This window comes from Lepidochelys kempii, chromosome 5 (genome assembly GCF_965140265.1).
Source record: "Lepidochelys kempii isolate rLepKem1 chromosome 5, rLepKem1.hap2, whole genome shotgun sequence".
NCBI classification, from domain to species: domain Eukaryota; kingdom Metazoa; phylum Chordata; order Testudines; family Cheloniidae; genus Lepidochelys; species Lepidochelys kempii.
This window is the reverse complement of record NC_133260.1, coordinates 113,602,039-113,626,908: the sequence shown is the minus strand read 5'-3', so window position 1 is coordinate 113,626,908 and position 24,870 is coordinate 113,602,039. Positions and strand designations below refer to the sequence as shown.

At 42.3% G+C, this 24,870-nt stretch overlaps 3 protein-coding genes across 3 annotated transcripts; all 3 read left to right on the top strand.

Moving 5' to 3' along the window:
- Window positions 1–3,559: 3,559 nt before the first annotated feature.
- On the top strand, window positions 3,560–4,822 carry LOC140911962 (interferon beta-like). The gene is made up of 2 exons (XM_073346120.1): window positions 3,560–4,133; window positions 4,779–4,822. Exons 1-2 carry the CDS (start codon window positions 3,560–3,562, stop codon window positions 4,820–4,822), a joined length of 618 nt encoding a protein of 205 aa, XP_073202221.1.
- A 5,824-nt stretch (window positions 4,823–10,646) lies between these two features.
- On the top strand, window positions 10,647–11,222 carry LOC140912116 (interferon beta-like). Its single transcript, XM_073346278.1, has one exon. It carries the CDS (start codon window positions 10,647–10,649, stop codon window positions 11,220–11,222), a length of 576 nt encoding a protein of 191 aa, XP_073202379.1.
- Window positions 11,223–18,694: 7,472 nt separating this feature from the next.
- On the top strand, window positions 18,695–19,306 carry LOC140911960 (interferon beta-like). The gene has a single exon (XM_073346119.1). The coding sequence runs from the start codon at window positions 18,695–18,697 to the stop codon at window positions 19,304–19,306; it is 612 nt and encodes a 203-aa protein (XP_073202220.1).
- The last annotated feature ends 5,564 nt before the right edge of the window (window positions 19,307–24,870 follow it).

Below are 24,870 nucleotides of genomic sequence, written 5' to 3'. Positions count from 1 at the left end.
CCTGTCGGCGTTACAAGGGGGGGCTCATCCAACATGTCAACTGGGAAGTCTTTGAAGCTCAGAATGTGCTTTAACATGTCCTCTCCCAGAAATATACCCAGAGGTGTTTACCTCTTCCAGGGGCCATGTAATACGTTTAGATTACAATACGGAGACACTTTGCACAGGATTCTAACACACTATTGCTCTTTAATTAATCACTCGGAAATACAGAAAATGGAACAAAAATTGTAAACCCTATCTGCAATTCCCTGCCTCAGTTTCCTCAACACACCAGGCCATTCAATGAGCCTGTATCAGAATCACTTGGGGTCATCCAACATCCTTCTGTTGCAATGCATCACTTATATGCACAAAAACAGAGCATTCTCCCTCCAGCTCACATAACCTGGCCTTGGCCAGTTCATCCCCTTCCTTCCTCTTGCCCAAATGTCCTGTGGGTCTTCCCCCTGGGATTTCTTTTAGAACCTTTGGGTTTTGTCATCTGGCTCTTTGTTGACCTTCAGTAACTTTCCACTCCTAACCCCCATTCTCCTTAACACCAACTTCGCCAAACTGGTTTCCCAACTCGGAAACACAGTCTTAAAGTTAAGTGTCCCCATTGTCCTCAGCCTAGTGAGTACCTTCTGGAGGTCCTGTCCAACCGGATGGATACACATAGAAAGAGGTTTCCTATGATGAGGAAATTTCATGACAACAACTTCATAATATCACTTTAAAAGTAATAAGTCTTACAGAGACTCCTCCCCTTTTCCCCGGCCTCCGCCTGACACACACACACACACACACACAAACAAACCAAGCCATATGAATCAGGCTTGTGTACACTCAAGTCAGCAATTCTATCCCCCAGTTTTCTGACCAGCTGGTGCCACCCCTCCACACCCTCCACATCAGGCGTGTGTGCTCCTTGCCACCAACAACCAGTTTGGTGCACAGAATGGATTAAACTTTCAGTTATAACATCAACAATGCCTAAAAATTACCTAAACCCAACATTTAAAATTATAGTAATCAACCTGCCGGTGGCATCAGATCTAGTGAGGATCCTCCTCTCTACCAAGTTTGGTGTAGGTGGATAGCAGTTCTGAAGAGCTATCAGTCAACAGCAGCACTGCCAACCACATACTTCAGCCACAGCCTGAATATTTGAGACTGATTCAACATTTATGAAAAATGTTTGGCCCTTTGTAAACATTTTCTGAAATATTTGTACGTGTGAGTTTTTGTTGGAAAAGAATATCTCTGGAGTCAGAAAGTATAAGAAACACTCATATCAATACATATTTTAAAGAGACTTTTTTCCACAGAAGTTCATGCAGCCACCTGGAAAGCAGTTTTGAATTAGAAGGCAACCATCCCAGGAACAGACACAATAGCATTGACTCAGGTGAACCATCACACAGGACAAGCAGCAAATTATGAACAGCAAAGGGAAAAGATGTGGTGACAAGGTCCTGAGCAATCAGAGTGGAATGTGTATAAATCATTTGTCAAATCTTTTAAAATAAATACATTGGCAAATTCTGAATTTCTTTGCAGATTATTTGCAAATAGGAAAAGGGGCTACACTAACCTCTTATTTCATATTCAAATTAAGCTGGCTGACACAGAAAAAAATAATTCCAATAAAATTTCCTGCTATTTTCACTGAAATTTAAATGGACAGGATTTCATCAAATTCTAGCAAATATTTCAACCAGCTCAGTCTCCATCTAACCTTTCCCAGAAAACAGGCTCATTACTGATGAAAATATGCTGAAAGACTATGTGTCTTTCCTCCCATAGCTTTCTTAATTTAACAGGAAAAGCTTAAATTCAGATTATTTAATTCCTCTCCTTCACATAACTATTATCTCCTGAAGCTTCAACTTGCCAGGAAATGCACACGCAGAACTCCCAGTGGAGTAAATGCAAGATTGGGGTGCAGCACCTCTGGTATGATTGGGTCCCTTATATGGTATACTTATGTACAATAAACTGCATTTTTGAAAGTGACATTTCCGAATCGTTTAGGCAAAACTCTAGATTATGATTTTAAAAAGTGCTCGAGGTGATGGGAGAGGGAGATGTAAAAGAAGTGACACGGACAGAAATATGGTCATGTTTTCTTCTTTTCCTTCTTTAAAATTAATATGAAAACATTCCTTTTCAATTTTTGGGTTGAAAACCATTCCCCTTCACTGATGGAAACTCCAACGTGACAGCCTAGTGCTATGGTATGAAAAACAGAAAGTGAAACTTGCTACAGAAAGAAGGCTGCAAACTTCACTCATCAGACCACTTGAATTTCAGTGTCCAAGCTCAGTGAAATGCACATTGAAAAAAGAATAAAGCTTGAATGGTGAAAAGGTAAACACATTTGAAAGTGACATTCATTTATGTCAGTCGCTCTAGCATATTTTTTACCAGTGACACAATCTTTTTGACAGGTTTCAGAGTAACAGCCGTGTTAGTCTGTATTCGCAAAAGGAAAAGGAGTACTTGTGGCACCTTAGAGACTAAATTGGTTCGTCTCTGAGGTGCCACAAGTACTCCTTTTCTTTTTACAATCTTTTTGGACAACTCCCTTCCATGTCACTACACTACATCACTGGGAACTACTCAGAACTGCCTGAGAAGACAGCATGTTCACACCCTTCAACTGTACCTGTTCCTTGGGCTTTTCACAACTGGTATCAGGTTCTTAAGTAAACCTCACAGTTTCTCAGTGCTCTCTGTCCATCCTCTGGTATTGGCCTACACACATGGCTTTTCATCTCTCATATTTCAGATGGCCAGGAAATTGCGAGAGATTAATAGAGACTTCTCTGGCCCCAATCTCCCACAGGAATTCTTTTCAGGCTTATCAAATATTAAGAGGTCCCTATAGTATTACTCCCTCTCAAAGGCTGGAAGGAAGGAATGAGACAGCCAGAGCATAGCAGGCTTTTCTGATTTTGAGTGCCACACCAGAAAGGGAAAGTTTGCCACCTGCTGGCAAAGTGAAGGAACAGCAGCTTTACACATCACTTCACTGCTGTTATTTGCAGAGTCTAGCAAAAAGAAGCTCTGCAGTAGTTCCCCCCATCTGCCAAAATTCACTGTTATCACTTAAAAGCATGGATAGTCTTGCTGATGTGACAGACATTCAGACCTGCCGAGCAGTGCTAACTACAGGAACTTGGGAGCAAACAGACAGGTCCCTACTCTAACCTGTAACTGGACGACACTGTTCATCATCATATTCTTCTTACTCTTTACATTTTCATTATCTAAGAGGGCAGGGAGGACCGAAGGAAAGAAATGTTGGGGTTCAGTAAGATTAAAGTAGTTACCAACTGGGATTTGGTTCTTCGAATGACTTGTTCACTTCCACTAACTAAAAAGAAGGAAACCAAAAGTAAAAACCTCAAGCTGAAAAAACCCTGAAAAGTAGAAAGTGATGAAAGAAAAATCTTTTCCGACAGAATGCTTAAATTCAGAGACAGGGGTCGAAAACACAAAAGTTTACAGAACACCTTGAACAGACACCAGTTGCTCAAGTTCTACACAAACACAGGAAATCTAAGACATCATCATGATCAGCAGGAGTTTGCTGCAATTTTGCCTCATGCTGCACTTCTCCAGTGAAATTTCATGTCTGGACTGTAACAGGCTGCATGTTCTACAAACCAGAATGAACAGCGAGAGTTTAGAGCATCTGGAGAAAATGGGTAGCAACTTTCCCTTCCAATGTCTAAATGAAGGGATAGCTTTCAAGCCCAGAGATATCCTCAAGCTCCAACTGTCCCACCAAGAGAATGCCAAGGTAGCCATCCAGCAGATCCTCCAAGAGCTCTTCCATATCTTTAACAACAATCTCACCCAAGCTGCCTGGAATGGGACTTCCATAAAGGAATTCCAAAATGGACTTCACCAGCAGATTGAGAAACTGGAGATGTGTTTGAGTGCTGAGATGGAAAAGGAGGTAACCTACCCAGGAAATGAGACCCTCCTGCTCACCAGCCTCAAACTGAAGAGATTCTTCCAGACAATAGAGGATTTCCTGAAAGAAAAGCAATACAGCCGGTGTGCCTGGGAGATCATCCGTGTGGAAATACCCAGATGTTTCCTCATGCTCAACAAACTCACCAAGAGACTTGAAAATGAAGGTACCATCTTTTCTTTTTTCCTAGAAAAACTCAAATAATATTATTTGAATAAAACAGCTGGTGAAAGATGGGTGATAGGGTTATAACTCCTAATACGTCGGGCCCAATCTTTCTCCCATAGTAATTTTATGCATACAGCTATTTCAAACGCATGCTCAAATCTTTTCAGAGTAGCATATAATTTAGTGCTTCTCTACCACACACAATATTCTATATGAAAAATATACAAATATATCATAACTGCTAACTAAAGACAAAATATTGTTAAGTGATAACTAACTATGCCAAATAGAACTTTGACCAGTAAGTGTCTAAGTTGGGGAAAAGAACAGTGAGAAGCCCCCTTTCAACAACTACCTCGTAAGACAACATTCCAGTTAGGACACCAGAAAACGGGGGGTCTGTGTTCACACACTTCTATCCCATCAACTCATTTTGGACATAGGGACGGCCGAGGGTTCTTATTCTGCTTTTCTTTCTTTTGTTTACCCCTAACTTCAACAGCTTTAGTAACAACAAATTGTGACAAGATGACAAGTGCACTAAGGCTCAGGATTTAGGATTTGACATCTGGTTAGAAAAAGATGGCCTCTATTTGGCATTTGAATCTCTCCATGTTTGAACCATTCCCCTTTTTCATTCCAGCACGTGATGCTTCCAGTAATGATGCTATGAAAACAGCTGAATGAAACTGCACCTCCACTGGAGTCCTTCGTCTCTAAACTGATTCTCGAATCAGCAGCTTTCGAGACTCCTATCAGTCCATCTTGAATTAAGCAAACTGCCAAACTTCAACTGCACTATTTATAGCCTTCTTGCCATTACCAAGACTGATTTATTCACATGAGAAAATGTAAAACAGAAGATTTTGCTGAAAATATTGCAGAAGACAGCGTAGTATTTGAACCGAAGGAGAAAAACCTTACTATTTCTTAATCATTGGTATTAAACGTTTGCTCCGAATTTGCCTTGGGCTGCTTTTAAAAATGAAATCTTACCTCTTTACTGTAACAGTCTTCGCTTTGGCATAAGAAATATGAACCAGGACAATTTCCAAAAAAAAAGAAGGATAATTTTCCTGCAAAGGCAGAATGAAGAAAGACACCTAACATGGCCCCAAAATTTTCTCACGCCCAGAGAAACCCAGAAAGAGACTGCCAAAGTGGACATCCAGGAGATCCTCCAACAGATTTCCTACATCCAGGGGTGAAAGTAACTTAAAGGACTTACCGGTATGACAGAGTCCTGAGCAGAGGGTAGGCCAAAACCAGAAGAGGTGTGGCCTCAACCGGAAGAGGCCCAGCCTTTAAGTCCCAGGTCTTTAAATCTCGGGCTACCAGCTGCAGAGGCGGCTGGGTGTCCCGGAGCTCGGGGGTGATTTGAAGGGCCTAGGACTCCGTCCACCGCTACCGCAGTGGAGCCCCGGCCCCTTTAAATCTCCGACAGAGCCCCAGGGGCTCTCTGCTGCCTCCGCTACCCCGGGGCTTAGGGCTTTGGTGGAGATTTAAAGGGCCTGGGTCTCCCTGCATCGGCTGGAGCCCCGGGCTCTTGAAATCGCTGTCTGAGCCCCCTGCCAGAGCCCCCGGTGTAGCGGCGGCGGCCAGGGGCTTCGGTGGGGATTTAAAGAGCCCTTTAAATCATGGCCTGAGCTGCCTCCGCTACCCAGGGGCTCTGGCTGCTGCCAGGAGCCCTAGACCCTTTAAATGGCCAGCCTCAGGAAGCCGGTCAGGTATGGCATGGTGTACAGGCTCTTGCCGTTATATTGGACCAGACCGGACCGCCTTACATTCACCTCTGCCTACATCTCATGCAAAATACCCTCACAAGCTGCCTGGAACGACAGTCGCATAGAAAGATCCTGACATGGACTCATAAGCAAGGGAAACTTCTGGAGGTGTATTTTGTGGCAAGGATAACAAAGAAAGAAGAATATCCCGGTTTCTAGGTTACTTATAATTAGGCACTCTGAAATTTTAAACGAGTGCAAATATATGTTCTTTTCCTGCACTGTGAAAAGATTTTCAGATCATTTTACTGGATTTGTAAAAGTGTCTTTATGTTGATCCATTTATATTTATTTACAATATTAATGTATTGCTTTTATTTATTTTTTCAGAGGTTTTATAATATTTATAAATAAATATTTATTTCTACAAAATAGCAACCGACAGCAGTAGTGATTTGTACTAATTAGATTTTTAAAAAAACAGAGACTCAATAAAAATCTTCTCTTGTTTTACCTTAAGACTCCAGTTCAGCAAAGGACTTGTAAACATTTGCCTAACTTTAAGTACACGAGCTTTCCTTTGACATAAGCAGTTAAACTTGACAACATGCTCAAGTACATTGTGAACATAAACCCTGATTCAGCAGTGACTCCATAAGAAAAATAGCTTGGGTAATTAGTTTGACCACTCCAACAGACCACACACCACAACCTCAACTCCGCAGCTTTTGTGTTTCTGCCCATTACCAGATTATTTTCACGCACAACATTTGTAGTTGCAGATATTTGGAGCAGTAGTTCATTGTGATGAAATGAAAGGGATGATGGAGACACAGGCATTCTAAGGGGAAGACTTCAGGCTGTCGTGGTACAAAGTTGCTTGTCCCCTTCCTCCCCAATGAGATGTGTGTGAACTGTCAGGTTTCCATGTGCGCAGACTCCGTATCTCCCCCACCACCACCATCAGGAAGGGTTATGTGGGTTTAATTTTCCCCCTCCACCAGTCAGGTTTGGGTATACTTGGCTCACAAACACCATCAAACTTGTACATACCCAACCCCTCCTGTGAATCAGGCTTGTAAGCATCTGCTGCTGCTTCCCTTTGCTCTCCCCCGGGTGCTCCCAAAACAAGCATATGTGCTTAGGGACTGCATGTTGCACCAACAACCACCAGCTGGAGAAGCACAGTCCATCAAAATTTCAGTTGAGCTGTGAATGACGAAAAATTACCTGAAAGCAAAAAAACAAAAACAAAAACAAAAACCATCCATTGGAACAAATCATGTAAGGATCTCTTTGTCAAGTTTAGGTATGTAGATAGTATTTTTGAAGAGCTATTAGTTAGTCCCATCATTGTCTAGCATTAATTTAAGCCATACTCTAAATCTGGAGATTTCTTATTGAAAAGTTTTTAAAGAAGTCAAACAACCACTACATTACATGTTCAAATAGTGAAAAAAAAAGTGTGTGTGAATTTTTACACTGATTGGAAGCCTGCCTTTGGGAAAAAAACCAGGAAGGTATGTCCCATTTCAAATCCCTTTTGTAACACAGTCCAAACTATGCTGTCTCTAATACGAGACTAAATTCTTCACAGTCAACAGATGGCAGCATTGCAGAAGCTTTTGCCCTCTGTTCTCTTTAGCTGAGGGGTTCTCAAACATTTCATTATGTGGGCCTCATCTTACAAAAATCGATCCTTTCCCCTCCCATTCAGGATCAGGTAACATTTGTGTGGCAGGTACACCAAATGCTTACAAAGAAAGGTAGTACTAGAAACGCATTTATATAAGTTTAGCGGTCTTTAAAGGAACGTAGGATCTGCCAGTTCTCTGAAGACCATCACCCAGTACTCCACGTACTGCCACTGATTCAGGAAACTCAGTTTGGGACCTGTTGGTTTAGAGGCATGTACAAGGAGTTAACTCTTAAAACAAGTGCCTCTCCTTTCTTATGGTGCAGTTTTTTTCCAAGAGCTGTAGCCATCAGCTGTCCAAGTTCTTTCCTGCCCAAATCTTTCTCCCTTCATTCATTCCTTCACGTACTTGGAGCCAAAGGTTATATTGACACAACACAATCATCTGAGAATAATGAGAGCAAAATTAGACTGCATGAAAAAGTCACCACCCCCATAATGTATTCCCTGCCCCTCTGATGGAACATGGCCGTCATATAGCACCTGGGAGCCATACAAACTCTTCAGATTCTAACTGCTTTGTTGCTCATGGAGTGCAGTGGGGAACCTCCTGACATTCATCCCATCATATTGTTTATAAGCTGTGCTATGTGGAAAACAATCCATTCATCTACTGAAGAAGCCATTTGATGCCATGTATCATCTAAGATTTCAGGCCTTCCTGTGGGAAAGCCAACCACAGGGGGATAAAAAGGGAGGAACATGCTAATAATACATCCCCACTTCAGCTCACTTTTATCCTTCCGCTGGCAGGCAGGAGGGGATACTCGCAGGTTTCTCCCCAGCCTTCATCATAGAAGCAGATGAGCCTGTGGCTTCTACACAGAACACAAGGTCTTTTCACACAGAGCTACTGAGTTTCTGCATCAGTTGTTGGGACCACTCAGAGCCCCGTTCCGGTCCCTGTCAGCGAGGTTCCGTTACAGCCATGAAACCAGGGCTTCCTTCAGACTGCAGTTGCCTCAGACACTCTCTGTAGGTGACATGGAGAGATGCACCCACCAGACCTGTAGTAGCACTGCCCCAACTCAATGCGCGTCTGCTCGTTCCAGGCCCCACACGTGGATCATAACTGTATGGAGAACACCGCAAGAGGGAACTGGGAGCAAAAGCTTCTGATTCCACGGCACCTCATCTCACCCCACACACCCTTCCATGTGGCACAGGGAAGAGGCATAAGCAGAGGGCTCTACCCCTGCATAGATCCTCTGCAGCAGGCTCTGAGGCCGTTGTAACCAACTTTTCTCAAATAATAGACTGGTTCTTTGCCTACTTGCTGCAGGGAAGATGGAAGTAGAGGTGCTGGGGTTGAGCAGCATCAAGTAATATTAGCAAGTGAATGCATGGTCTCCATCATATACAGGGTTTTCAGTTTTCTTCAATGGCTTTCAGCAGCCATACAACAACAAGTATTCCAGTGCCCCTAAATTGCTGTCACCATACAGATTTACTGAAAAAGATGATTTGGCTCCCCCGCCCCGCATTACCCTGTGATTACTTTGTTACCTTCTCCTCCCCTAGTATTCATACTACGGTACTTATTTCCCTCTCTCCTCAAAATCTTCTCTGGACTTCACCCTCGTGTGGGATAAACATCCCCGGCACCCATGGAAAGTAATGCGAGAAAGGGGAGCGTAGTGCATGGCAATCTGAGGGCTCTGGTAAGTCTGCTTTCTCTGCACTATTCAGAAACTTTCATGTCGCTGATATAAGACTCTGATAGTTCTTATCAAAGTGCAGGAAGCCTTGGGAGACTCTAACCAAATTAATATGGACAGAAATGTTTTCATGGTTTATTCAGGTGATTCTTCCTTTCTAATTTCAGTGAAAATAGTTTTCTTTTTGGATGAAAACACATTTTCCTGCCACGATGGCAAAATCCAGCACAACAGTCTGTGCTAGGGGAAGAGAACCAGAAAATGATATGTGACCACAGGAAACCAAGAGGCTAAAAGAAAGCTGAAGAATTTCCCTGCCCACGCCAAAGGGAAAACAAAAAAGTTAAGAGAAGGAACTAGCCAAAATGGTGAACACTGATTTTGATTTTTAAAAAATTCTTTGAATGACTACAACCCAGGGACATGCCTGTTAAAAATACAAATCAGGACTTCTCTTCATAACCTCCTCTGGCCGCACTGTAAATCACAATCATCCATGTGGGTATCTCTCCAGTATGTGTAACTAATTGCTCATCCTGTTTTACTAATTACCCTCCATTTTTCACCACTGTCAGCTACTCAGAGTGACCAATAGGACAACATATTCACACCGTCTAACTGCATCGATTCCTCAGCTACAGTATATACACTCAGATCTGGAAGTAAACAAAAACTGAAAAAAGGTTCCATTCTCTCAGAGCTCACTCTCTATCTCCTGTGTTTTCCTAGAAGGAAGATACCGATATTTGCTGGTGTCTACATATTAAGTGTGCTTTTCAAGTTGCATGACTGAAGTTGAAAGTTACCAATATTTTTGGGAGGCCTAACATAGGTGCTGCCATACCCCCTGGCTTGAAGTGGTTACCTTCATATTCACGGTTTACAGTTTGGTTCAATGGCTCTCAACAGCCCCACTACACAAACTGTTCCAGCTCCCCTGAGGCCAACCCTTTCCTCCCACTTCCTCCAGGCCTCAAAACTTTAAATATACCTAAACTAGTTTTGTTTGTCAAATGCAGGAAGTGATGAATGAGAAAAGTGTAGGGTTTGATGAATTGGCGGTCTTCTCATTACCACTTCTGAAGTGTGGATGATCGTATTATATTAGATCTTTAAATTAATGCATCATGAAAAGCCTGTATGTATGTGGATCCAGCATAAGTGAAAGGGGTTTGGTCACTTTCACAACAATACAAAAAGGAGGAAGCGTGGTAAAAGAATCTAGAAAGCAGTGAATTATACAGAAAGAAAAAGACTGAAGCCTCCAGGAGGGAAAAACCTTTTAAAAAAAACAGAAAATGATGAAACAAAAATTCTGCCGCCAATTATTTAAAGTCAGAGACATGAAGGAAAGACACAGCAGTCTACATAGGACCCTCAACAAACTCCAGGCTCAAGGTTCCACACAAAGAAAAGAAGTGGAAGACATCGGCATGACCACCAGGTGTTTGCTGCACATTTGCCTCATACTGCTCTTCTCCACTGAAATCTCATCTCAGCTCTGTACCATGCTTCACTTCCAGCAGAACAAAGTGAACAAAGAGAGCTTGGAGCTTCTGGAGAAAGTGAGCGGAAATCTCCCCTCACAATGCATAAATGAAAGGGCAGCTTTCAAACCCACCCAGGATGTCCTCCAACTCCCAGTGTCCCAGAAGGAGAATGCCAAGGTGGCAATTCAAGAGATCCTCCAAGAGATCTTCAACATCTTTAGCAAAAACCTTACCCAAAGTGCTTGGGATGGGGCTTCCATAGTCAGGTTCCAAAATGGCCTTTACCAGCAAATTCAGCGGCTGGAGGCATGTTTGAGAGCACAGACAGAGAAAGGCTTAACCAACCCAGAAAGTCAGGACCTCCAGATCACCAGTCGGAGAGTGAAAAAATACTTTCAGGGGATAGATGCTTTCCTGAAAGAAAAGCAATACAGCCTGTGTGCCTGGGAGATCATTCGCGTGGAAATACCCAGATGTTTTGTACTGATTGACAAACTCACTCGAAGGCTGAGTAACTAAGGTACAGTACAAAACTTTTCCCTGGAGTAAATGAATTCACATTAAGGTAATTTATACAGCTGAACAGAGATAATGGATATTTAATAACTCTGCTTATATAGAGCCTGATCCTTCTTCTGTAGGATCAGTGGCCAAATCGCAACTGATTTCCATGGCAGCAGCTTTAGGCTCTTCCTGTCCTGTCCTGGAAACGGATTTTCAGTGACATGGATTTACTTTTTGGTGTTTCTTCTATTGTTTATTTTTGCACATCTTCATAATCTCTCACATATCAGTACTGTTGTGCAGTAGGGAATTGGCAGACCATGCAACAAAGTACACATATGTGGAATCCTTCGGCACCTCACCAGCACTTTGTGGTATGCGAGGGAAGAAAGTATCATTATCTGATGACGAAAGCACTCTGACTTCGACATACATAGTGTGTTTCTACAATTATCAGCATGGCTATTAATTAATTTGTCCTCATGAGAACTATTTCTAGTATTCCAAGGTTTGAGAAGCTTCCTAGAGACTTTCTAAAAAAATATGAACATACTAAAAGACTTGCGAGCTTATGTGTGGAAAAGATATTGTCATTTAATTTCTTGAGATCAATTCAGTGAAAATTATACTTTTTCCCTTTGTGTTTCAACTGTTTCCAATTTCATTTCAGCTCCGGATGCTGCAACTACTGAGGAGAAGACAGACGGATGCAGTGGAAATCCTCCTCTCTGCAGATTCTTCCCACAGTGACATCTAACACTCCATAATGCTTGATGTCTTATGCCGTACATTCACTCTCATGAAATTCCAACTGCACAAATTTCATTTCATGTGATAATATTCTGTTCATTTACTCAGGTTTAAAATGCAAAATGAAGGATATCGATGCAAAAAAGTTACAAGACAATTAAGAATTTTAAAAGAAAGGGTTGGACCTTAAACATTGTTGACATTGTGTGTTTGCACTATATTTCTATGATGTCTTCTCTGATCCAATCTCACCTCTGAACTGTAACATGCAGTATAACCACAGTATAACAGCATAACACATATGAACTGGAACAGCTTCCAAACAAGCTCCCTGAGGCGGGAGTTCCAGTCAGAGATTCCAACATAGACTCATCAGCCAGCGGGGCATCTGGAGACAGGTTTGGTTGCAATGATGGAAAGCGGGACTCTCTTACCAGGACGGAAGGACGGACCTTCAGCTCACCAGGATGAAGGTGAAGAGATACCAGTTCTTTCCTCTAGCAGACAAGCAGTTCAGCATCAGCGCTGGCAAGAGAATCCAAGTGGAATTATGCAGTTTTCAACTACAGGACAAAGTCACAAAGAAGTTTAGAAATTAAAAATACCAACCTGTTTAGAAGGACTAACTGAAATCAATGAACATTTTAGACATGATTTACAATGAGATGCAGTGGAATTCTAAAAGCTGTTGCTACTATTTATTCTATTTGTGCATTGTGGAAATAGTTTCAGATCATTTTATGATATTTGTAACAGGATATTTATATCAGTCTATTATTTATTGCGCTTAATGATATTTTATCGTAGAATAATTGAAATAAATTATTTTCTTATACAAAATGGCAACAGAGTGGTAATGATTTGGTTAAAAAAAAATCCAACCAAACACTCTATTATTGTTCAGCCTTAAAACCCCAAGTCCAGAAAGTATTTATGCACGTGACTTCTAGTATGTGACCCATCCTACTGGTGTTCATGCTTCCAGCTGGGAACATACTTAGATACACGGATGAATCAGTGTGCAAGTTCACTGTACTTCCATAGGAAAAAAGGAGCTATGGAGTGATAATTAATCTTTCCACGATAACAAACCATGCACCACACCTGATCTCTGCCTCTTTTTCCTCTGCTACTTTTTCCTTGGTTGTTTTCCCCGAGCAGATAACTTCTTGTTGTGGATGTTTGGTGGAGTAGATGTCCTGGAAGAGGCCAAACTATTGCTGGGGGGCGGGTCCCGGGGGGAGAAGAGGGCACCAATCAAGACAGTATACACCTTCAAACACACACCAGTTAAGCTACCATTTAATTAGCTTGCTCATAACTCCATCAATCACGTTTGTGTGCCTTCACATACCACCTACCCACAATACATTTACAAGCACCAGCCCGCCCATTAAGTGTGGGCTTCCATGAATGCTCATCATTTGTGTGTCCCCCACACACATTCGGTTCCATCATTTTTGTGTGAGCACAGCACAGACAAAATTCATTCTTGAGTGCACACCACAAACAAAATTACATGTGAGTAATGAGAGCGGGAATAGGGCAATCGAATGAGGATTATCAAAGCTTCTCTGTCACCTCTAAAATGCAGCCCTTCTCCACTCTGAACTCTAGGGTACAGATGTGGGGACCTGCATGAAAGACCCCCCTAAGCTTATTCTTACCAGCTTAGGTTAAAAACTTCCTCAAGGTACAAACAGGGAAAGAGCCCACTTGGAGAGGTCTTCCCCCCAAAATATCCCCCCAAGCCCTATACCTGCTTTCCTGGGGAAGGCTTGATAAAAATCCTCACCAATTTGCATAGGTGAACACAGACCCAAACCCTTGGATCTTAAGAACAATGAAAAAGCAATCAGGATCTTAAAAGAAGAATTTTAATGAAAGAAACAGTAAAAGAATCACCTCTGTAAAATCAGGATGGTAAATACCTTACGGGGTCATCAGATTCAAAACACAGACAATCCCTCTAGGCAAAACCTTAAGTTACAAAAATATACATTCCATTCAGCACAGCTTATTTACCAGCCATTTAAACAAAAGGAAATCTAATGCATTTCTAGCTAGATTGCTTCCTAACTTTTTACAGGAGTTCTGAAGAGCATTCCTGATCTGTTCCCGGCAAAAGCATCACACAGACAGACAGACAGACAGACCCTTTGTTCCCCCCCCCACTCCAGCTTTGAAAGTAACTTATCTCCTCCTTGGTCATTTTGGTCAGGTGCCAGCAAGGTTATCCTAGCTTCTTAACCCTTTACAGGTGAAAGGGTTTTGCCTCTGGCCAGGAGGGATTTTATAGTTCTGTATACAGAAAGGTGTTACCCTTTCCTTTATACTTATGACAGGGGGAATACATCAGTCAGTTACTATCCAGGAACAATACTGAATTCTTCTGAAAAAGTCTAACTGCCCCAAACCTATACTGTGCCAGAGAGAAACTATTCCCACTCATGCCAGCAGACCTTGAATTAAAAAAGGGGCCATGCTGAGTGGAGAATTCAGTTGAGCTCTTTGACAATATCACCTGTATCATAAGGAGCAGCCAATGCCTGTGGGGAATGCCAGCTCGCATTTCTTAAAAGAGAGGAAAACTGTGTAAATATCCTCCACTGAAGTTCTCCCACATCCTTCCAATGGTGGGCAGGGAGGAGGAGGAGCAGGTTGGACCCCAGCCTTCCTCATGGAAGTGGCTGTCATTCCATCTCCACACTCAGCAGAGTCTATGGTTTCTGCACTGATCAAAAAGGTCTCTCCAGACACAGATCTGCAGCATCTGTCTCAGCTCTGGTCCCATTAGATTCCCTGCCCCAGTCCTTTCAGTGCCAAAGAGTATTTTCAGAACCATGATCCACCTACACAAAACTTGCTGGAGAGGTGGAGCCTCACTAGATCTGATGCCACCAGCAGGTTTATCACTATAATTTCACTCCCACCTCCAGGGAAGAGCTGAGAAAGGAAAAGGAAAAAAAATAGAAATCAGCTGTTGCCACCAGCTAAGTAAAAACCATGTGCACAAACGTCGTAAGAAATCAAAATTACAACCCTGTTCTTAAAAAAGGTAAATATTAAAAAGAGAGAGAGAGAGAGAGAGAGAAAGCTAATTGCGTCATTCTAGACATTTCCTGATCTACGTAGATATCTGGGGTTTCAAATGAGTAGTTTCTAGGTATGATACTGATGATATTTCATACCTGGCCCCTTATTTTACACATTAAATTTTTATTTATCGGGACAGTCCCCATATTTGGAGCTTTGTCATTTCTAAGTGCCTATAACCCCTCAACCCCTGCCCCGATTTTTCACACTTGTTGTCTGGTCACCCTAGCTGGGATATCAGCTGGGAAGTCTCTGAAGCTTGGCTTGGGCTTCCTCAGCGAGAGGAAATATACAACCCGTGCCTGGATGGTGTGGTGCTCTGTCACTCTCTTCTGGCACCTGAACCATTTAGAGATTGAGGAGTCTGCTACAACCCTGGCTTAAGAGGCATTATCACATGTTCACACAGTCAAGGCTCATGCACCAAGGTTCAAATGTCCAAGGTTCAATCCTGCCTGCTGACAACTTCAGCCTGTCGGCGTTACAAGGGGGGGCTCATCCAACATGTCAACTGGGAAGTCTTTGAAGCTCAGAATGTGCTTTAACATGTCCTCTCCCAGAAATATACCCAGAGGTGTTTACCTCTTCCAGGGGCCGTGTAATACGTTTAGATTACAATACGGAGACACTTTGCACAGGATTCTAACACACTATTGCTCTTTAATTAATCACTCGGAAATACAGAAAATGGAACAAAAATTGTAAACCCTATCTGCAATTCCCTGCCTCAGTTTCCTCAACACACCAGGCCATTCAATGAGCCTGTATCAGAATCACTTGGGGTCATCCAACATCCTTCTGTTGCAATGCATCACTTATATGCACAAAAACAGAGCATTCTCCTCCAGCTCACATAACCTGGCCTTGGCCAGTTCATCCCCTTCATTCCTCTTGCCCAAATGTCCTGTGGGTCTTCCCCCTGGGATTTCTTTTAGAACCTTTTGGTTTTGTCATCTGGCTCTTTGTTGACCTTCAGTAACTTTCCACTCCTAACCCCCATTCTCCTTAACACCAACTTCGCCAAACTGGTTTCCCAACTCGGAAACACAGTCTTAAAGTTAAGTGTCCCCATTGTCCTCAGCCTAGTGAGTACCTTCTGGAGGTCCTGTCCAACCGGATGGATACACATAGAAAGAGGTTTCCTATGATGAGGAAATTTCATGACAACAACTTCATAATATCACTTTAAAAGTAATAAGTCTTACAGAGACTCCTCCCCTTTCCCCCGGCCTCCGCCTGACACACACACACACACACACACAAACAAACCAAGCCATATGAATCAGGCTTGTGTACACTCAAGTCAGCAATTCTATCCCCCAGTTTTCTGACCAGCTGGTGCCGCCCCTCCACTCCCTCCAAATCAGGCGTGTGTGCTCCTTGCCACCAACAACCAGTTTGGTGCACAGAATGGATTAAACTTTCAGTTATAACATCAACAATGCCTAAAAATTACCTAAACCCAACATTTAAAATTATAGTAATCAACCTGCCGGTGGCATCAGATCTAGTGAGGATCCTCCTCTCTACCAAGTTTGGTGTAGGTGGATAGCAGTTCTGAAGAGCTATCAGTCAACAGCAGCGCTGCCAACCACATACTTCAGCCACAGCCTGAATATTTGAGACTGATTCAACATTTATGAAAAATGTTTGGCCCTTTGTAAACATTTTCTGAAATATTTGTACGTGTGAGTTTTTGTTGGAAAAGAATATCTCTGGAGTCAGAAAGTATAAGAAACACTCATATAAATACATATTTTAAAGAGACTTTTCTCCAGAAAAGTTCATGCAGCCACCTGGAAAGCAGTTTTGAATTAGAAGGCAACCATCCCAGGAACAGACACAATAGCACTGACTCAGGTGAACCATCACACAGGACAAGTAGCAAATTATGAATAGCAAATACTCATAGGGAAATGAGTGTGGTGACGAGGTCCTGAGCAATCAGAGTGGAATGTGTATAAATCATTTGTCAAATCACTTTAACTAAATCCATTAGCAAATTCTGAATTTATTTACAGATTTGCCTATTGGAAAAGGGGCTAAACTAATCTCTTATTTCACATTCAGATTAAGATGGCTGACACAGAAGAAAAATATTCCAAGAAAATTTCCTGCTCTTTTCACTGAAATTTAAATATACAGGATTTCATCAAATTCTAGCAAATATTTCACCCAGCGCAGTCTGCATCTAACCTTTCCCAGAAAACAGGCTCATTGCTGATGAAAATATGCTGAGACACTTTGTGTCTTTATTCCCATAGCTTTCTTACTTGAACAACAACAGCTAAGATTCAGATTTTTTTAATTTCTTGCTCTTTCATATAACTATTATCTCCTGAAGCTTCAGCTTGCCAGGAAATGCACACGCAGAACTCCCAGTGGAGTAAATGCAAGATTGGGGTGCAGCACCTCTGGTATGATTGGGTCCCTTATATGGTATACTTATGTACAATAAACTGCCTTCTTTACAGTGACGCTTCCAAATCGTTTAGGCAAAACTCTAGATTATGATTTTAAAAAGTGCTCAAGGTGATGGGAGAGGAAGATGTAAAAGAAGTGACACGAACAGAAATATGGTCATGTTTTCTTCTTTTCCTTCTTTAAAATTAATATGAAAATATTCCTTTTCAATTTTTGGGTTGAAAACCATTCCCCTTCACTGATGGAAACTCCAACACGACAGCCGAGTGCTACGGTGTGAAAAACAGAAAGTGAAACTTGCTACAGGATGCAAACTTCACTCATCAGCCCACTTGAATTTCAATGCCCAAGCTCAGTGAAATGCACACTGAAAAAAAGAATAAAGCTTGAATGGTGAAAAGGGAAACACGTTTGAAAGTAACATTCATTTATGTCAGTCACTCTAGCATATTACCAACCATACAGTCTTTGCAAAAAGAAAAGGAGGTCTTGTGGCACCTTAGAGACTAACAAATTGAGCTGTAGCTCACGAAAGCTTGCGCTCAAATAAATTTGTTAGTCTCTAAGGTGCCACAAGTCCTCCTTTTCTTTTTGCGAATACAGACTAACACGGCTGCTACTCTGGAACAGTATTTTCAGTTATCAGTTTCTTAAGTAAACCTCCCAGTTTCTCAGTGCCCTCTGTCCATCCTGTGGTATTCCCTACACACAGGGATTTTCCTCTCTCATCAGACGGATAGTCTTGCTGATGTAACTTACTGATCTAACAGATGTTTACATCTGCCTAGCACTACTAACTACAGATACTTGGGAGTAGACAGGCAGGTCCCTACTCTAACCTGTAACTGGAAGAAACAGTTAATCATCACTCTTCTCACCCTTTAAATTTTCTTTATCTAAGAGGGTGGGGCGGGGGGCCCTCAGGAAAGAAATATAGGGATTCTTTCTTCTAAAAAAAGGGAATGACTGTGATTTTGTTCTTCCAATGACTTGTTCGCTTCCACTAAATAGAAAGGAGGAAAATGAAAGTAAAAACTTCAAGCAGGCAAAAGCTTGAAAAGTAGAAAGTGATGAAGGAAAAATCTCTTGCTACAGAATCCTTAAATTCCTACTTAAATTCAGAGACATGGGTCGAAAACACAAAGGTTTACAGAAGACCTTGAACAGGCACCAGTTGCTCAAGTTCTACACAAACACAGGGAATCTAAGACATCATCATGATCAGCAGGAGTTTGCTGCAATTTTGCCTCGTGCTGCTCTTCTCCAGTGAAATCTCATGTCTGGACTGTAACAGGCTGCATGTTCTACAAATCAGAATGAACAGCGAGAGTTTTGAGCGTCTGGAGAAAATGGGTGGCAACTTTCCCTTCCAATGTCTAAATGAAGGGATAGCTTTCAAGCCCAGAGATATCCTCAAGCTCCGACTGTCCCACCAAGAGAATGCCAAGGTAGCCATCCAGCAGATCCTCCAAGAGCTCTTCCATATCTTTAACAACAATCTCACCCAAGCTGCCTGGAATGGGACTTCCATAAAGGAATTCCAAAATGGACTTCACCAGCAGATTGAGAAGCTGGAGACGTGTTTGAGTGCTGAGATGGAAAAGGAGGTAACCTACCCAGGAAATGAGAACCTCCTGCTCACCAGCCTCAAACTGAAGAGATACTTCCAGAAAATAGAGGATTTCCTGAAAGAAAAGCAATACAGCCGGTGTGCCTGGGAGATCATCCGTGTGGAAATATCCAGATGTTTCCTCATGCTCGACAAACTCACCAAGAGACTTGAAAATGAAGGTACCATCTTTTCTTTTTTCCTAGAAAAACTCAAATAAGATTATTTGAATAAAACAGCTGGTGAAAGATGGGTGATAGGGTTATAACTCCTAATACGTCGGGCCCAATCTTTCTCCCATAGTAATTTTATGCATACAGCTATTTCAAACGCATGCTCAAATCTTTTCAGAGTAGCATATAATTTAGTGCTTCTCTACCACACACAATATTCTATATGAAAAATATACCAATATATCATAACTGCTAACTAAAGACAAAATATTGTTACGTGATAACTAACTATGCCAAATAGAAAAGAACAGTGAGAAGACCCCTTTCAACAACTGTCTCGTTAGACAACGTTCCAGTTAGGACACCAGAAAATGGGGGGTCTGTGTTCACACTCTTCTATCCCATCAGCTCATTTTGCACATAGGGATGGCCGAGGGTTCTTATTCTGCTTTTCTTTCTTTTGTTTACCGCTAAATTCAACAGCTTTAGTAACAACAAATTGTGACAGGATGACAAGTGCACTAAGGCTCAGGATTTAGGATTTGACATCTGGTTAGAAAAAGATGGCCTCTATTTGGCATTTGAATCTCTCCATGTTTGAACCAGTCCCCTTTTTCATTCCAGCACGTGATGCTTCCAGTAATGATGCTCTGAAAACAGCTGAATGAAACTGCACCTCCACTGGAGTCCTGCGTCTCTAAACTGATTCTCGAATCAGCAGCTTTCGAGACTCCTATCAGTCCATCTTGAATTAAGCAAACTGCCAAACTTCAACTGCACTATTTATGTCCTCCTTGCCATTACCAGACTGATTTATTCACATGAGAAAATGTTAAACAGAAGATTTTGCTGAAAATAGCCCAGAGAAACCCAGAAAGAGACTGCCAAAGTGGCCATCCAGGTGATCCTCCACCAGATTTCCTACATCCAGGGATGAAAGTAACTTAAAGGACTTGCTAGTATGCCACAGTCCTGAGCAGGGGGTAGGGCCTCAACCAGAAGAGGCGTTGCCTCAACCGGAAGAGGCCCAGCCTTTAAATCCCAGGTCTTTAAATCCCGGGCTACCAGCTGCAGAGGCGGCTGGGTGTGCCGGAGCTCGGGGTGATTTAAAGGGCCTGGGGCTCCATCCGCCGCTACCGCAGTGGAGCCCCGGGCCCTTTAAATCGACGACAGAGCCCCAGGGGCTCTCAGCTGCCTCCGCTACCCAGGGGCTTGGGGCTCTAGTGGAGATTTAAAGGGCCTGGGGTCCCTGCATCGGCTGGAGCCCCAGGCTCTTTAAAGTAGGCACTCTGAAATTTTAAACTAGTCCAAATCTATATTCTTTTCGTGCACTGTGAAAAGATTTTCAGATCATTTTACTGGATTTGTAAAAGTGTCTTTATGTTGATCCATTTATATTTATTCACAATATTAATGTATTGCTTTTATTTATTTTTTCAGAGGTTTTCTAATATTTATAAATAAATATTTATTTCTACAAAATAGCAACCTACAGCAGTAGTGATTTGTACTAATTAGATTTTTTTTAAAAAACAGAGATCCAATAAAAATCTTCTCTTGTTTTCCCTTAAGATTCAGTTCAGCAAAGGACTTGTGAACATTTGCCATACTTTAAGTACACGAGCTTTCCTTTGACATAAGTAGTTAAACTTGACAACATGCTCTAATACATTGTGAACATAAACCCTGATTCAGCAGTGACTCCATAAGAAAAATAGCTAGGGTGACTAGTTTTACCACTCCAACAGACCACACAGCACAACCTCAACTCTGCAGCTGTTGTGTTTCTGCCCGTTAACAGATCATTTTCACCCACAACATTTGTAGTTGCAAGTGTTTGGAGCAGTAGCTCATTGTGATGAAATGAAAGGGATGATGGAGACACAGGCATTCTAAGGGGAAGACTTCAGGCTGTCTTGGTACAAAGTTGCTTGTCCCCTTCCTCCCCAATGAGATATGTGTGTCACGTTTCCATGTACGCAGACTCCGTATCTCCCCCACTACCACCATCAGGGAGGCTTACGTGGGTCTAATTTTCCCCCTCCACCAGTCAGGTTTGGGTACACTTGGCTCACAAACACTATCAAGCTTGTACATACCCAACCCCTCCTGTGAATCAGGCTTGTAAGCATCTGCTGCTGCTTCCCTTTGCTCTCCCCCGGATGTTCCCAAAACAAGCGTGTGTGCTTAGGGACTGCATGTTGCACCAACAACCACCAGCTAAAGGATCACAGTGCATCAAAATTTCAGTTGAGCTGTGAATGACTAAAAATTACCCTGAACCCAAAAGTTAAAAATTACCTGAAAGCAAAAAACAAAAACAAAAACCATCCATTGGACCGGATCTCGTTGCCAAGTTTGGGTATGTAGATAGTATTTTTGAAGAGCTATTAGTCAGTCCCATCATTGTCTAGCATTAATTTAAGTCACACTCTAAATCTGGAGATTTCTTATTTAAAAGTTTTTAAAGAAGTCAAACAACCATTACATTAAATGTTCAAATGGTGAAAAAACAAAGTGTGTGTGTGAATATTTACACTGATTGGAAACCTGCCTTTGGGAAAAAAACCAGGAAGGTATGTCCCATTTTAAATCCCTTTTGTAACACAGTCAAAATCATGGTGTCTCTAGTAGGAGACTAAATTCTTCACAGTCAACAGATGGCAGCATTGCAGAAGCTTTTGCCCTCTGTTCTCTTTAGCTGAGGGGTTCTCAAACATTTCATTATGTGGGCCTCATCTTACAAAAATTGATCCTTTCCCCTCCCATTCAGGATCAGCTAACATTTGTGTGGCAGGTACACCAAATGCTTACAAAGAAAGGTAGTACTAGAAACGCATTTATATAAGGTTAGCGGTCTTTAAAGGAACGTGGGATCTGCCAGTTCTCTGAAGACCATCACCCAGTACTCCACGTACTGCCACTGATTCAGGAAACTCAGTTTGGGACCTGTTGGTTTAGAGGCATGTACAAGGAGTTAACTCTTAAAACAAATGCCTCTCCTTTCTTATGGTGCAGTTTTTTCCAAGAGCTGTAGCCATCAGCTGTCCAAGTTCTTTCCTGCCCAAATCTTTCTCCCTTCATTCATTCCTTCACGTAGTTGGAGCCAAAGGTTATATTGACAAAACACAATCATCTGAGAATAATGAGAGCAAAAGTAGACTGCATGAAAAAGTCAAGGATTACAAAATCACCACCCCCATAACGTATCCCCCGCCCCTCTGATGGAACATGGCCGTCATATAGCACCTGGGAGCCATACAAACTCTTCAGACTCTAACTGCTTTGTTGCCCAGGGAGTGCAGTGGGGAACCTCCTGACATTCATCCCATCATATTGTTTATAAGCTGTGCTATGTGGAAAAAATCCATTCATCTATTGAAGAAGCCATTTGATGCCATGTATCATCTAAGATTTCAGGCCTTCCTGTGGGAAAGCCAACCACAGGGGGATAAAAAGGGAGGAACATGCTAATAATACATCCCCACTTCAGCTCACTTTTATCCTTCCACTGGCAGGCAGGAGCGGATACTAGCAGGTTTCTCCCCAGCCTTCATCATAGAAGCAGATGAGCCTGTGGCTTCTACACAGAACACTAGGTCTTTTCACACAGAGCTACTCAGTTTTTGCATCAGTTGTTGGGACCACTCAGAGCCCCGTTCCGGTCCCTGTCAGCGAGGTTCCATTACAGCCATGAAACCAGGGCTTCCTTCAGACTGCAGTTGCCTCAGATACTCTCTGTAGGTGACATGGAGAGATGCACCCACCAGACCTGTAGTAGTACTGCCCCAGCTCAATGCGCGTCTGCTCGTTCCAGGCCCCACACGTGGATCATAACTGTATGGAGAACACCCCAAGAGGGAACTGGGAGCAAAAGCTTCTGACTCCACGGCACCTCATCTCACCCCACACACCCTTCCATGTGGCACAGGGAAGAGGCATAAGCAGAGGGCTCTACCCCTGCATGGATCCTCTGCAGCAGGCTCTGAGGCCCTTGTAACCAAGTTTTCTCAAATAATAGACTGGTTCTTTGCCTACTTGCTGCAGGGAAGATGGAAGTAGGGGTGCTGGGGTTGAGCAGCATCAAGAAATATTAGCAAGTGAATGCATGGTCTCCATTATATACAGTGTTTACAGTTTTGTTCACTGGCTTTCAGCAGCCATACAACAACAACTATTCAAGTACCCCTAAATTATTGTCACCATATAGATTTATTGAAAAAGATGATTTGGCTCCCCTGCCCCGCATTACCCTGTGATTACTTTGTTACCTTATCCTCTCCTAGTATTCATACTACAGTACTTATTTCCCTCTCTCCTCAACATCTTCTCTGGACTCACCCTCGTGTGGGATAAACATCCCCAACACCCATGGAAAGTAATGCGAGAATAGGGAGCGTAGTGCATGGCAATCTGGGGGCTCTGCTAAGTCTGCTTTCTCTGCACTATTCAGAAACTTTCATGTAGCTGATGCAAGACTCTGATAGTTCTTATCAAAGTGCAGGAAGCCTTGGGAGACTCTAACCAAATTAATATGCACAGAAATGTTTTCATGGTTTATTCAGGTGATTCTTCCTTTCTAATTTCAGTGAAAATAGTTTTCTTTTTGGATGAAAACACATTTTCCTGCCGCGATGGCAAAAACCAGCACAACAGTCTGTGCTAGGGGAAGAGAACCAGAAAATGAAATGTGACCACAGGAAACAAAGAGGCTAAATCAAAGCTGAAGAATTTCCCTGCCCACGCCAAGGGGAAAACAAAAAAGTTAAGAGAAGGAACTAGCCAAAATGGTGAACACTGATTTTGATTTTTAAAAAATTCTTTGAATGACTACAACCCAGGGACATGCCTGTTAAAAATACAAATCAGGACTTCTCTTACAAATCACCTCCTTCTGGCCCCACTGTAAATCACAATCATCCATGTGGGTACCTCTCTAGTATGTGTAACTAATTGCTCATCCTGTTTTACGAATTACCTTCCATTTTTCACCACTGTCAACTACTCAGAGTGACCAATAGGACAACATGTTCACACCATCTAACTGCATCGATTGCTCAGCTTCAGTATATACATTGAGATCTGGAAGTAAACAAAAACTGAAAAAAGGTTCCATTCTCTCAGAGCTCACTCTCTATCTCCAGTGTTTTCCTAGAAGGAAGATACCGATATTTGCTGGTGTCTACATATTAAGTGTGCTTTTCAGGTTGCATGACTGAAGTTGAAATTTACCATTATTTTTGGGAGGCCTAACATAGGTGCTGCCATACCCCCTGGCTTGAAGTGGTTTCATACATATTCACAGTTTACAGTTTGGTTCAATGGCTCTCAACAGCCCCACTATACAAACTGTTCCAGCTCCCCTGAGGCCAACCCTTTCCTCCCACTTCCTCCAGGCCTCAAAACTTTAAATATACCTAAACTAGTTTTGTCTGTCAAATGCAGGAAGTGATGAATGAGAAAAGTGTAGGGTTTGATGAATTGGCGGTCTTCTCATTACCACTTCTGAAGTGTGGATGATCTTATTATATTAGATCTTTAAATTAATGCATCATGAAAAGCCTGTATGTATGTGGATCCAGCATAAGTGAAAGGGGTTTGGTCACTTTCA

Coding starts and splice junctions, on each gene's coding strand:
- LOC140912116 (XM_073346278.1), top strand. CDS start 10,647: ATGACCACCAGGTGTTTGCTGCACATTTGCCTCATACTGCTCTTCTCC.
- LOC140911962 (XM_073346120.1), top strand. CDS start 3,560: ATGATCAGCAGGAGTTTGCTGCAATTTTGCCTCATGCTGCACTTCTCC. Junction 4,134..4,778: donor CAAGAGACTTGAAAATGAAG/GTACCATCTTTT, acceptor TTTTCATTCCAG/CACGTGATGCTTCCAGTAAT.
- LOC140911960 (XM_073346119.1), top strand. CDS start 18,695: ATGATCAGCAGGAGTTTGCTGCAATTTTGCCTCGTGCTGCTCTTCTCC.